The sequence below is a fragment of the Leucopleurus acutus genome, assembly GCF_964270905.1.
Source record: "Leucopleurus acutus genome assembly, chromosome: 14".
Taxonomy (NCBI): Eukaryota; Metazoa; Chordata; class Mammalia; order Artiodactyla; family Delphinidae; genus Leucopleurus; species Leucopleurus acutus.
Window position 1 is genome coordinate 62559747 of NC_139156.1, and position 13700 is coordinate 62573446.

The 13700-nt window shown below is 53.4% G+C and overlaps 1 protein-coding gene across 1 annotated transcript; it reads left to right on the forward strand.

The window, feature by feature from the left end:
- Positions 1–5018: 5018 nt before the first annotated feature.
- NEUROG3 (neurogenin 3) lies at positions 5019–5666 on the forward strand (the record flags this gene model as incomplete). The annotated part of the gene is made up of 1 exon (XM_082854096.1): positions 5019–5666. The coding sequence occupies one exon, from the start codon at positions 5019–5021 to the stop codon at positions 5664–5666; it is 648 nt and encodes a 215-aa protein (XP_082710222.1).
- Positions 5667–13700: the final 8034 nt, after the last annotated feature.

Consider the following 13700-nt stretch of genomic DNA (forward strand, 5'->3'; position numbering starts at 1 on the left):
AAAAGGCTACGCCAAAGCGCCTGGCCCAGGTATTATGTCGGGAGAAGGTGAGGAGAGCAGCTGCTCCTTCTCTCGGGGTGTGTATGGGAGCGAGGGTGCGTGTGTCCCTGTGAAGAGTACACACCGATCTGCTCAACATATGTCGCCACAAATCACAGTATCTCTCCCTCCTCCCACCCCCCACTCCCTCCTAACTGAAGGCAGAGCAGAGAGAGGCGCTGAGAAGAGGCGCCGCTTCAACAGGTGTCTTGGTGCGCAATGCACCTTTTCACGCATTCACTGTCTCCGTCCGCGGCGGAGATAATGTAGACACTTTGTTTCCAGGCGCTGCGTGCGAGCTACGGACGCCCGGGGGGGAAGCGGCCCTAGGCACGGAGGGGCATCTGCAAATAAAGACCTCGGATGCTCCTGAGGTCCGGGGCCCTCTCTTCCCTTTGTTCGAGGACTCCCCGGGGCCGGAGCTCCCTCGTGCGCCCTGGGGGGTGGCATATGGCGCCCTCTCACCTACCCAAGAAAAAGAACCGGCTACCCATTCAGGAGCGCACGAGCTCCCTGAGTCGGGGAGGGGGAGTCTCTGGGGGAATAGCTTCTCTCCCAAAGCAAATGAGGAGCCCTCCTTATCTCTCCCCACCCCACCTCCGCCATCCTTTCAGCTGGCGCAGCAGCCGTTGGGTGGGGAGCAGAGCGCAGGGCAGCACCAGCCTGCGGAAGCGCCCCAGCTCCCGGCAGATGAAATATGGGGCTGGTGAGCCCCTGGAGACCATATGCTTTCAATAAAAGAAGACAAATAGGACCGAGATAGGCCTTGCAGCCAACCTGTTATAAATGGGTGGCAATTGGGCCAATGTACACGGGGGAAGGCCAGGGGAGGCGGGGGAAGGCCTGCTCCGTGCCAAATCCATGTGTCAGCTTCTGGGACAGGTGTGCCCAGGGGCCAGGGGCCAGGTCTCCCCCATCTGGGTTTATCACGGCAAAGGTAATATTGTGCTAACTATGAGTAAACAGTCACTGTGAAAACGAGAGAGGGTTTATCAGAGGCAAACTAGTTGGGGGGTGGCTTAACAATAAAGTTGCCCGCCTTGGGAGCAGGTGACGGCTGGCTGCGGGACTCCCGCAGTAGATGTTTTCCAAAGCACTCCACTTTACAATCTCTTGTAATTATTTATTAAACGAAATCTATTTATTATTATTTTAGCAAACACTGGAGACAGGTGGGGCTTTCTTTTCGTCGTCTCCTTTTGTTTGAAGGGCTGTTTGAAGTGGCTAGTCTCGGCCTGGGCAGCTCGCTCGCCAGATTTTTGTCTTGCCCTCTTTCAGTGCGGAGGCGAAGGCGAGAGAAAGAAGCCCCCTCCTCTGGCAAGTCATTAGCTATTCAGCCTCCTGTGGCCCCCCTCCCTTCCCCTCGTTTCTCAAAGAGCCCCCAGGCACTGCTAAGATTCCCCCCGCGGACGGGAAGGCGGCAGGGCAGACCGCTGCCTTCCTTCTTTTCCAATCTGCCCGCGGTCTCCAGGCATCAGGCTGTCGCCTCTCTCCTGGGCCCCCTCAGCCTCCAGGCAAGCCTAGGTCTCAGAGAGTTGAGGGGCACGGGGTTCCCAAAGGCCTTAGAGGCGGTGGCCGGCCGGGGGCTCCAGGAACAGGCTCTGCTCCCGGCTGGAAGAGCCCTTTCACAAATACCGCCAGCGCACACTGAGTTATCACAGCCTGCGCCTCCGCCGCCAAAAGTACAGGAATTAACTTTGGAGAGGGCGCTGCGCATCCTCTACAGCTGAAAGGGAAGACGTGGATCCTTGATCTCTAATCCCCCAGGACTCCTCGACCTCCGGCCCCACCCTCCAGACCAGAGGAAGGGCTGCGGAGAGTTCTTGAGTGCCTCAAGGAGATCGCTGCCCCCGGCCGCTGCGCGCTCCTCACCCTGTGTTTTGCGCAAAGCAGGAGTGGTGGCGGCCCGCAAGCCCTGGAGAGCCCCGAGCTGGAATGACGCTGGGGAAGCTGGATAAGAATTCTCAGAAGGTGCCAGATTTCTCTCCCAGTCAAGAAGATCCCCAAATATCCCCAGAATCTTCCCTGGTGCAGACAGCTTGCCCTGCGGCTCTCATCAGTACACATGGGCCACCTGAGGCAAGACTGAGCCAAGGCGAGTCCCGCCTTCAGTTCTCATCTGAGGGCCACTGCAGGATGAGAGCCCTGGTTGTGGGCTGCTCTTCAGGCCTCCAGGGACCCATAGGGGTGCTTTGATCCGTTATGGCCAGGGCTCCCTCCTCGGAGCCAGGCTGGGTCCCCTAGCCCTAGGGAAGTACGCTTTGGGTTTCCTCTCTCAGATCCTAATTTGCAGGATAGAAATCAAGCAAGGCAGGTGTATAGGGTGTGAAAGTAGAGAGATGGAGCCTGAGTGGATACTGGCTCCCCTTGGCACTGGGAGATGGGGCCACTATCCTTTTTGTCCTCTGACCCTGTCATTCCTCATAGACCCAGGACTTCTGTCTTCTACATTTGGGGATGTCTGGTTTTGCCTTGAAAAAAAAAAAATTTCCCCCAATCAAAGAGAGGCAACAGCTGCAAGGGAGAATCTAGGACTAGGAGTCTTAGGACCTGAGTTCTATGTGATTCTGCTAGAACTTGCTGTGTGACCTTGTGTTGAGCCACTTACCCTTTCTGGGCCTTGACTTTCCATCTGTAAAATGGGCCTAAGGGGCTTCCCTGATGGCGCAGTGGTTGAGAGTCTGCCTGCCGATGCAGGGGACACGGGTTCGTGCCCCGGTCTGGGAGGATCCCACATGCCGCGGAGTGGCTGGGCCCGTGAGCCGCTGGGCCTGCGCGTCCAGAGCCTGTGCTCCGCAATGGGAGAGGTCACAATGGTGAGAGGCCCGCGTAGCGCAAAAAAAAAAAAAAAAAAAAAAAGGGCCTAAGGTTCTTAGGACTAGAAGACAAGTTTGGAGCAAGTTGTGACCTAAGGGAGGAGCAGCAGCAAAATGTGGAACTCAGGAGTCTCGGCAGGGTCCCTTTGTTGGTCTGGAGCCTGGCTCCTAGCTTCAGTTCCCAAGCAACAAGGGAAGGAGCCTCTGCCAACAGCACAGCAGCTGAGATCCTGAGGACAGCACCGTCACCTCCACGCAGACCTAGAGCCCTGGCTCCCTGGCTCCCAAGCATATCCACCCTCTCTCTGCCTCAAGGTAACTTCGCCCTCCGAGCAGACTGGGCAAGTGTCAAGAGGCTGTCACCAGGGCAGATATGCAGACTTACTTACCTCATTCCCTCACCCTGTCCCCTCAGTTTCCCTGCCGGGTCCTGCCCCCCTCTGCCAGCTTCCAGAGGCTCAGGTTATCTGGTTCTGCTAGAAAGTGAAGCCTTCGGGGCCTGGAGGGACTTAATCCAAGACCCCGGTCTTCCCAGACTCGGCTTTCTCCCTGGGGGCACACTCACCCTGACTGACCAGAAGCAGAAGACCACAGGGTGTCCAAAGCAGAGACAAAGGGACAGGCGGGGGAAGAAAGGAGGGATGGTGTGTTCAGACTCACTTTTATTTCCACACATTGCTAACTGGGGGTCTTGAAGACACCCTGCCTTGTGCTCACTGCCTGACCCCTGCCTAGGGGTTTGCACCAGGTAGTGCAGGCAGCCCCTGCCAGCCTGTGATTGGACAGGAGGACTAAGGGGAGAAAGAGTTGATCTGCTTCTTGAAGCACCAGCACTCCAGGGGCATTTAAAATACACAGGGGCTCGCTGTGAACTCCTGGCCCTCTCCTGACCCCTTCTCATCTGAGCTCTTCCCCCACAGGCCCCGGCAGATTGCTAGGGTACTGTCCACAATTGGCAGTGGTGGAATGCCCCTGGAGGTCCCACCATAGCCACCCTCCAACTCTGAGGCACGATAAAAATGTCTTAGGTTTCTGATGGGTGGTGGGATGAGGGGAGAGGTTCTAAGCACCTACATCTGAGCGTGGGGCATCATCTCAGGGCATGGTGGGGGGCTCGTCATCCCCAGGCAAAGGTCTCTAAGTGGCAGGGACATAGGCAGGATCTCTCTCTGTGGTCACCCTGTGCCTCCTCCCCAAATAGAAAGGGTCAGTGAAACATCACCCTCTATTTCCTAACCTGACCCACAGAGGAGGAGAGCAGAATGGCACTAGGAATTAGTGGATGCTCCTCCAAGCTGACAGGACACCTGGCTCCTTGTCCTTTCAGAGTGGTTTGGGGGCAAGCTGCCTCCTTTCTGAGCCTCAGTTTCCCCTTGTGTAACACACGGGGATTGACCTACCCTACTGACTTCTCAAAGCCCCCTTCAGGGTACCAAGAAAGGGTCTGGACAGATGCCAAGGAAAGCCAGAATAGGAGCAAAGCGGTTTGGGGCCGCCAGACGCGAGCTAGACAAGGCCCTTCTCACTGGGCGAGGCTCTTTGAGGAACCGAGAGTTGCTGGGACAGAGCCCGCGGGGAGAAAGCAAACAGAGCGGCATTCCCCTCCCCCGACCCCATCCATCCCTTTGTCCGGAATCCAGCTGTGCCCCTCGAAGGGCGGAGCGGGCTCGCGTGGCGCGGCCCCCTGGCCCGGGCGCTGATTGGACGGCGGCGCGGGCAGCAGCGGGGCAGGCACGCTCCTAGCCCGGGCGCAGCAGATAAAGCGTGCCAAGGGGGCACACGACTGGCGGCTCAGAAAATCTGCAGGGTCTCGCAGCCGCGCCAAAAGAGAGCAACAGAGGCCCGGGGCCCCCTTTACACTTTTCTTCTCTGGGGCCGAAGAAACTTTCCAGCGGCGGCGCCTGCTTCTCAGCTGAACTTGCAGACGAAAAAGCCAGCGCAGCTCACCGCTGCTCTCACTGCCTACGGCTCTCTACCCCTTTGCGCCCTACAGCAAGGTAACGCCTGGAGCCACAGAGCGATGAGCAGACGGGAAAGGGGGTCCTCTGGTCCGGCGGGGGTGGGGGGTGGCTTTCTCTCGATTTTTCCCACCTGGCCCCTGGATTGGGAACTGCGCCCGGGTGACTGACCCACTCTCACCCTTACCTCTTACCCCGCCGCAGGATGACGCCTCATCCCTCGTGTGCGCCAGGTGTCCTAGTGACCCACGAGACGGAGCAGCCCTTCCCGGGTGTCTCGGACGACGAAGTGACCTGCGTCGCATCCGCTCCGCCCAGCCCCACTCGCTTGCAGGGGAACTGCGCCGAGACGGAAGGGGGCGGTTGCCGAGGGTCCTCAAGGAAGCTCCGTGCGCGACGCGGAGGGCGCAGCCGCCCCAAGAGTGAATTGGCTCTGAGCAAGCAGCGACGGAGCCGGCGTAAGAAGGCCAACGACCGCGAGCGCAATCGGATGCACAACCTCAACTCCGCTCTGGACGCGCTGCGCGGCGTCTTGCCCACCTTCCCGGACGATGCGAAGCTCACCAAAATCGAGACGCTGCGCTTCGCTCACAATTACATCTGGGCCCTGACGCAGACGCTGCGCATAGCGGACCACAGCCTCTACGGGCTGGAGTCGCTTGCGCCTCCCTGCGAGGAGCTGGCCAGCCCGGACGGCTGCTCCCCGGGAGACTGGGGTTCCCTCTATTCCCCGGTCTCCCAGGAGGGCAGCCTGAGTCCCACCGCCTCGCTGGAGGAGCGCCCCGGGCTGCAGGCGCCTGCTTCCCCTGCCTGCCTGCACCCTGGCGCCCTGGCTTTTTCAGACTTTCTATGAAGGGGCCTATCCGCTGCTGGGCAGTGGGTGATGGTAGAAAGGGAAGGGGCGGAAGCCGTCGGAGACGCCCGGTGGAGGCCCTCAGGCGTACTTGCTCCTGCTGCCTCTGGCTCGCTGACCCCCGGCGGGCCCAGGCGCCCAAGAGGGTGGCAGGCCGGGTTCAATCCCTTGGTCTTCTGCGCCGAGCCAACTGCAACCCTCTGCCGCTGCCCGCGCGAGTGGGCACTGCAGGCTCCGCGCGTTTTAGGCCCTCTCCCTGTGGCCACCTCAAAATCTCGTGCAGAAAAGACGAGGATGATAGCACTACACAGCAGGTGACACCCACTGTCTCCGCCACCCTACCCCTACTGAAGTCTGTCTGCCCGTCTCTCTCTTACCACTCCTCCCCCAATGCGGCTTAATCCAATATTTGGTTTCTCAGCACTTGCTCCTGTTGCCCAGCGTGTCTTCTTCCAGGATGCCGCCGACCTCCTCTAGTCCCTATCAAGCCCCGGGGTTTGGGCCTCTCTACTCTGCCTTAATTCACGAAGGCGATCCTCTGCCTTCTCCTTGTGCAATTTCCCGGAGCCATTGCCCTCCCAGGGGCGGGAGACGAGGCTATGAACAGGGGGAGCGCCTCCACCACCACCCTGCAAACTGAAGCACCCTTGTCTTAAAAAAATCAGTTTGTAAATTATCTGATATCTTTTGAAATGAATTTTTGTCTGGTAAATTATATGGCCCCTCCCCTGTTTTACACGTTTGTATTTATTGATGAGATTTCACAGTGGGAAAAGTTTTTATGTTGTACATAAGATGATTTAGGGACTGGTGAATGAGATTTTGAACCAATAAAAAGAAGCCTGAGCAAGGTAACTTAACGGTGCAGAGGGGAGGGGCCAGCCTCTGTGGCTGGGGTTGGGGGAGGAGGGCCCTGTCCAAGGAGAGGGATGAGAGTTTTTCTGGGGATCTGGGGCCGCTCCTGAGACCTGGTCTGAGAAACTATGGCGCTAGGCTGGAGGCCAGGCAGACTGCATTCTCAGGGCAAGTCAGCTGTACACACTTGGAAAGGAAGAGCTGGAAGGCTCTTACAAATCATTGGCTCAGCCCCCTTGTTTTATTTATGGGGCAGCGACTTGTCTTGTTCCAAACAGTGGTTTAGGAGAAAGACAAGCCTCCAACTAGGGTTACTCACTGGTGGTGCTGGCCCTTTCCCCTATGCCACTAGCCTGGATTTAGAGTGACTGTTGCATTGGGGGAAGGGAGGGAGTAATAACCCTGCAGCAGGGTCAGAACCCTCAGAAATGCTGGTAGGCTGGGCATCCCAGGAATTTTCCCAAAGTGCTCAGAGCCCAAGCCCATCTTCTGAGCTCATTTTACGCTGCCGCCAGTGCTGAGGCTGTGGCATTAGACTCATGGAACTAAGCAGCAGGGAGTAGAGAAAGTGGAGGGTCCAGCTGCAGTCTCTGACACCTCCCAACACCCAGCAAACTTGACTGAATAAACTACTATTCTTTTCAAGGAACTATTCAAGGTTTCCAGCCCCATGTTCTCTATTACTTCCAAGGTAGAGTAGGGCTGATGCACAGTGACACTGACATGTCCCCAGAGCACTGCTGGAGCAGCCCTACATTAGCTTCCAAGACCCTCAGGACCTCTGGGAAGCAGGTTTGAGCTCTAAGAACCCAGGCCTGACTCTCAGGAACAGGAAAATGGAAGGTGGGCACACTACCCTACGAGTTGAGCCCCAGAGGCCTCCTTGGATTGGCCCGGGGTGCCAGGGGAAGAAGCGAGCCAACCCCAGTGGGGAATGCATCATGGCACAGTCAGGAGCTGGGAGTGGTTGGGTAGGGTAGGTTGCTTTCCAGTGTTAGAGTGCAAAGGTGGTGGCTTTGCAGGGGTTAATGCCTCTTGTGTCTGCCTCTTATGCCCTCCCCACTTCAGATTGAGCTTTTCCTTTCTCCTCTATTCCTAGGTCCCTAGAGGTAGCTCGGAGGAGATAAGTCTTAGTTATCAGGGGCTGGATTGGGGGTGGGGTGGGGACGGGGACGCTGCAAACGAATGAATGAGGCTGTTGTATTTCATGGCTTTAATCTGGAAGGAAAAGATTAATGGGTTATTGGTGACTTCTGCAGCAGCCAATTTTCCACCTGGGGCACCGCCCTGGGGCAGGTGTCGGCAGCTCCAAGTTGCACAGACCAAGCCAGGGTCTGCTAATTACTGGGCATTGGGGGGAGGGGTGGAAAGACATAAAAATCAGGAAGGTCCATCTCTGTCCTCCGAGGACAATAGCAAGTATATAGACAAAATCATTCAAGGCTAAAAAACATTGGTGCTGAGTGGAGGCAGGAGCCACAGAAGGGACAGTGGGACTGTTATCTGCAACCAGATTGGGAAGCTTGCCAGAGAAGGTGGCATTCTGGGCCAGCACTAAAGGTTTGGAGAGGAAGTCCTCAAGCAGGAAGATCATTCGTCCTGTGAAAGGCTGTGGGAAGTAGTGTTCAAATAGGCAGGGGACTCCTTTGGTGCAAACAACTTCCAGAAGCAGAAAAAGTGTTGACCCTGTGTTCCAGGTGGAGACACCCACTGCCCAGTCCCTCTCCTGCTTGTGAGGGTGCTCATTAAGGAGGTATTAGTCACCCAACACATGCAGACTGGTCCTTCACCCCACAAATTAAAAAAAAAAAGTACTATTTAACCAACTCGAATGCTGGGCTGCCACCTTGGGTTGGGGTGGATTTGATCCCCCAGAGCTGTCAGCTCTAGTCTCCAAGTCAGGAGGAGGTGGAGGAAGGTTTAGGGCTCCTTGCCCAGGATGAGTTCCATCAAGGCGCATGGAATCGTACTGAGATGGGAAACCTCATCCACGCCTCTTTCCAAAGAACCCCTCATCAAGAAGGGCGAGGAAACATTTCTGGGTGGCGCCTACAACTAGCCCAGTGGCATCACCACCACGCCCCCCCCCCCCACCCATCCTCGGGCATTTTGCGTTTGGCGGCTTTTACAATTGGTCAGGCTGCTCTGGGTCTCAGCTGGAAGCCCACCCACTACACCTCAGCTAGAGTGGCTGCAGGGCCTCCCGTGGTCTGAGGTCGTCGCCTGCGCCCCAGCTCCCCAAAACCTAGACAGGGTCCCAAGCGGGGCCAGGAAGGATGCTCCGGTCAAAGGACTCTTCCCCCTCTTGTGCCTTTGTCTGAGCCCTGGCTTCCAGAAAAACAGCACATGAATCTTGCGGCCACCCCATCCCACCCCGTCCGCACACACAAGCAGGTAGATTTATGGTGTCCTGCCCCCATCCCACCCCATCCCCAAGCCGGCTGCAGTCGGAGGACAAAGCGTCCCAGGGCTATTGGAATGCTAATGTCTGGGAGCCTGGCCGCAGGGCTGGCACAAAGGCAGGCGGGGCTGGCGGAGCACGCAACCCCACAGACGCCCTCTGCCCCTCCTCTCACCGAAAGGCTACACTGCCCGGCTGTGTGACCTTGGACAAGTCTCTGAGCCTCAGCTAATTCACATGAGAAGCTGGAGAGAGTCCCTAATACCCTTTCACTGGATTTCTGGGTGCTTAAGAGAAGGCCTTGCTTATGATGGATGCAATTATAGGCCCGGGCGACCCCGGAAAAGAGACAGTGGGAAAGAGCCTTTAGACCCAGGGGAACAGTGTGTGTACAGTGTGTGTGTGGGCGAGAGGGAGAGGAGATTCGACTGAGAATGCGGTGCAGAACAAATGCTGAGTATATTATAATTACATTTTACATATATGTAATTAAGATTCTCTGTCATGTTTCTTTTCCCTCTCCTCCCCTTTTAAATATCTGCAGACTGTGCTCAAGAAGGAGTGGGGGGCGTCAGGGACACTCACTCACCTTACTTGCCTGCTCCACCTTCAAAGGGCCAAAAGCACAGACTGTGGGAGACTTGGGGCTGGACACTTCTTATCTCAGGTCCCCTCCTACAGCCGGTGAGGGGGGCAAGGCAGGATGGTGACACCCATGGAAATAGAGACCCAAAGTCTTGGAAGTAGGTGACTTGCCCAAGGCCCTCAATCACTCAGTGAGTTATTGGAGCAAGCTAAAAGTATGACCCTGGCTCTAGGCTAGTAGTTTAGAGCTCTCTCCCTCTGTGCCAACTCAGTCTCTAGGTGTTTATGTACTGACTTGAGCTGTGTCCTCTGGGTCTTGTAAGACCAAGAGACTCCCTCGCGCTTTGGCCGCTCTCCGGAACCCTAGCGAGATTCACAGGCTGCTGTGTGCCCCCTCTGCTTCTGCGATCCGAGGACCAAAGCGGTGGGAGAGAGCGTTTGCCTGGCTAACGCTGTCGGGCACCGAGGTCCTGAAAAGCGGCGGCGTGCCCCTGACCATGGTGCTGAAATGACTGCATCGGTTCAGAGGAGAGACGCTCCTGGGAACTTGGCGTTCTCAGTAAGGAAAACCACCTATCAACCGCCTCTGCCCACCTTTCCAGTGCTGAGTCCCTAGGGACCCCCCTGTGGATATGTAGACCCAGAAGGCTGTCGGTTTCCTTGATATGTTGGTGAAAGCACAGACTCTGTTGCTAATAACTGACTGTATGACCGACCCCAGACAGGCCCTTTTCTCAGCTAGGACAAAAAAAATTCCCTTATAAATGATGGAGTTAGAATTGAGTTAGTTACCAGCTGAGGAATTTCTGACAGCATATGAGAGGTCTGAAGTGGAACAATATTGGAAGTTTAGGATGCAGCAGCCCTAACTGGAAAACTGGTTTGGAACTTTGCCCTCGATAATTTTTGAAGACAATCTAGGTTAAGCAAGAGCAAAGTGCCATTGTTTGCCTTTGATAGGGGGGTGGCAAGGGGGCATTCTCCATACATATTCTTTTTTAACTTTGCACCTTCCTTATATAATAGTTTGTATTTTGGTTATTTGCTGCCCTGGATACTTTCAGGAAGAATGAATTAAATACTCAGGGTGAGTGAGTTCGGTCTAAGATCTGAAGTTTTCAGCTATGAAAACAGGAAAAATATACGACATTTTAACTTGACTGTGGATGATGACGGTTGCATGTTTCTAACTTGTATGTGTTTCCACCTTTGTGACAAGATGCTTTAATAAATCTCTTAAGTATTAAAAGGGAGGGGTCTCATTCTTTGGGTTAAAATGAAATTTTAGTTATTCCAAGAACAAAGACGAAAGGAAGCCCTCCAAACACATACATAAATGGCAGAGTGGTTAAGAACAGTTACTTCAGAATCACACAGACATTAGTTCAAAGCCTGGTACTGCCACTAACTAGTGGGTTTCAATTATACCCCTTTGCCTCCCTAAGGCCCCTTTTCCTCACCTGTAGGGTTGGGACAATAAGTAGTAGCCACTTAATTGGGCTGATTAAATGTCCTTGCTTTTAGTGCACATTAAGCTGCCATAAATGGTGATTATTATTATTATTAACATCTTCATTTGTCTCAAATTCTTCTCATTCTCCCAGGATTTTTTGGGGTGGAGGAGGTTGCTTTTGTATGAATTTGAATCTTCTGTGCAGTGCAAGCTGGCACAAAGTCCAAGGGCCACCCACCCCTTCCCGGTGACCCTCCCCAGCTGTGATCTACCTTTCCCATGCTCCAGGATTATACATCCAGATGTCACTTGGGCACCCCAAATGAGACATGTTCAAAATGGAATTACTCTCCCTTAACTCCAAACTAATGCTGCCTCTTGTACCTGATCTCACTAACTAGCATCACCCAGTCATCCGTACTGGAAATCTAGGGTTCATCTTGATTCTTCTCTCTTACTACCCACAACCGATTAACCCTTAAGACCTGCTGATTTGTCCTTCCCACTATTTCTTGAACCTGGCCTCTCCTTTACCTCCTTATGATGATGTCTTTAGTTCAGGCTCTCAACTTTCACATGGAGAGACTGCCCAACTGATTTCTCTACCTTTTTTTTTTTTTTTTTTGCGGTACGCGGGCCTCTCACTGTTGTGGCCTCTCCAGTTGCAGAGCACAGGCTCCGGACGCGCAGGTTCAGCGGCCATGGCTCACGGGCCCAGACGCTCTGCGGCATGTGGGATCTTCCCGGACCGGGGCACGAACCTGTGTCCCCTGCATCGGCAGGCGGACTCTCAACCACTGCACCACCAGGGAAGCCCCCTGATTTCTCTACCATTAATCTCAATACTTGTCCCTATACCCTCCATGCTGCAGCCACAGAAACATGCAAATATAAAACTGTCACTCTCCTGTTTAAAATCTTCAAATGGTTCCAATCATCCCTGGGATAAAAGCTCACGTTCCAATAGAGAAGGATGTTGTAATGTGAGCTTTGATGTGATATGGATCTGGGTTCAATTCCCATCTGGTTCACTAATTATCAGTATGATTCATGAACAAGTTCCTTAGCCTTTCTCTCAATCTCTTCATCTGTAAAGCAGGGATAATAATATTACCTTATGGAGTTTAGATTAAAGTAAACCCAGGCTGATATACCAGACTCACCAATAATTCATTCTGAGGTGAGCATTCCATGTGAGTGGATAACTCTGCTCTGTGGCATCACTCAGGGACCCACACTCCTTCCATCTTCTTCCTTCCCCAGCTCCTAGGTCCCTGCCATCCACATGATTGAGGCTCATTGCCATGGGTCCCAGCCAGTGGGAAGGGGAAATAAGTCATGGAGGAGCCTCACCCACAGTCTTAAAGCTTAGACTCAGAAGTAACATGTTTCACCTCTGCTAACACTCCACTGGGAGTACATGATCGTATCCCCTCAACCTAACTGGAAGAGGGGCTATGTGCCTAGGAAGAAGTGAAGAATGGGTTCTGGCAGGTGATGAGCAGTCTTCACCACAGGACTGTTGTCAGGATTACATTGGATTATATGTGCTAATATTTGTTTTTATCATCACGAATCACTCATGCTTATGACCAGAGTCCTGCTGCAACAGCCTTTCTTTCATAATGTCTTGCTTGCCTTGGCATTTACCCTCAGAAATACTGACCTGCTTGAAGTCTTACCCTTAAACACAGTCAGTACCACTTCCATGCTTTTTTCCCACACTGCTGTCCCTGCCCAAACCCTCATTTCCCCCTCCCCAAATCTCCAACGTGGATATCACCTCTTCTCAGAATCTTTCTCTGAACTATTCCTCCCTCCTTGCTCCTGCTTCCATAATATCCTGTGCATAAGGATATCCTTGCACTTTCCAGGTAGCATTTGTGATTATCTGTTTGCTATTTGTGCCCTCCACTGGCAAAAGGAAGTGTCCTTCCTGTCTCCAGTGAGTACCCATTCCCAACCATATGCCACATGTTTTTAGAATGAATTAGAGTAAGTGAATTGACTGACTGAATGAAAGGTATTTCAATTATATGTTAGAAATTTCTATCCTTCCCCCGACTGGCTGCTGTATAAAGGTCAATGAACATTTGTTGAATAAGTGAATTAATAAATTATACAGAGACCCATTACCCTTCCTGCATCATACCCTCCTCGGCACCAAAATAGCCTGTCTTTGGCTGCCAATAGGTTTATTTTAGAAGATGCCCCAACTGATTTGGTGAGACTGGGTTATCACAAGAGTATCATTGTTTCTGAGATCACCAGTAACAATTCCAATAGTCAGGTGTGGGTGATCCCTCCTAAGATAGTCCATTAGAGCATGAAGCTTGGCATCTATCTCAACTCCAGCACTTCCTAATTCTATCACATGAGCAAGTTACTTAGCCTCTCCAAGCCTCCATATATAAAAATTTCTCCAAATATCAACATGAAGAAAACCACACCTACCTCATAGGGTTTTATGAGGATTCAGATGAGATGACAGGTATGTCCATACACTTCATGTGCCTGCCTGCAATTTAAAGCAGACCTCATTATAATTCCCACCCCATCTCCATCTTAAGCCTACAGAAGGCTAGCTAAGAAGGCAGAGACCAGGACTGACTTTCCCACATTAACCAGGGAGAGTTTATATGACTTGCCCAAGCCTGTTAATTATGGAGACAAACTGATGCTCCTGCTATTCTAACATCATCACCAGCTATAGTACCTCTGTCCTACTAGTTATCTACTG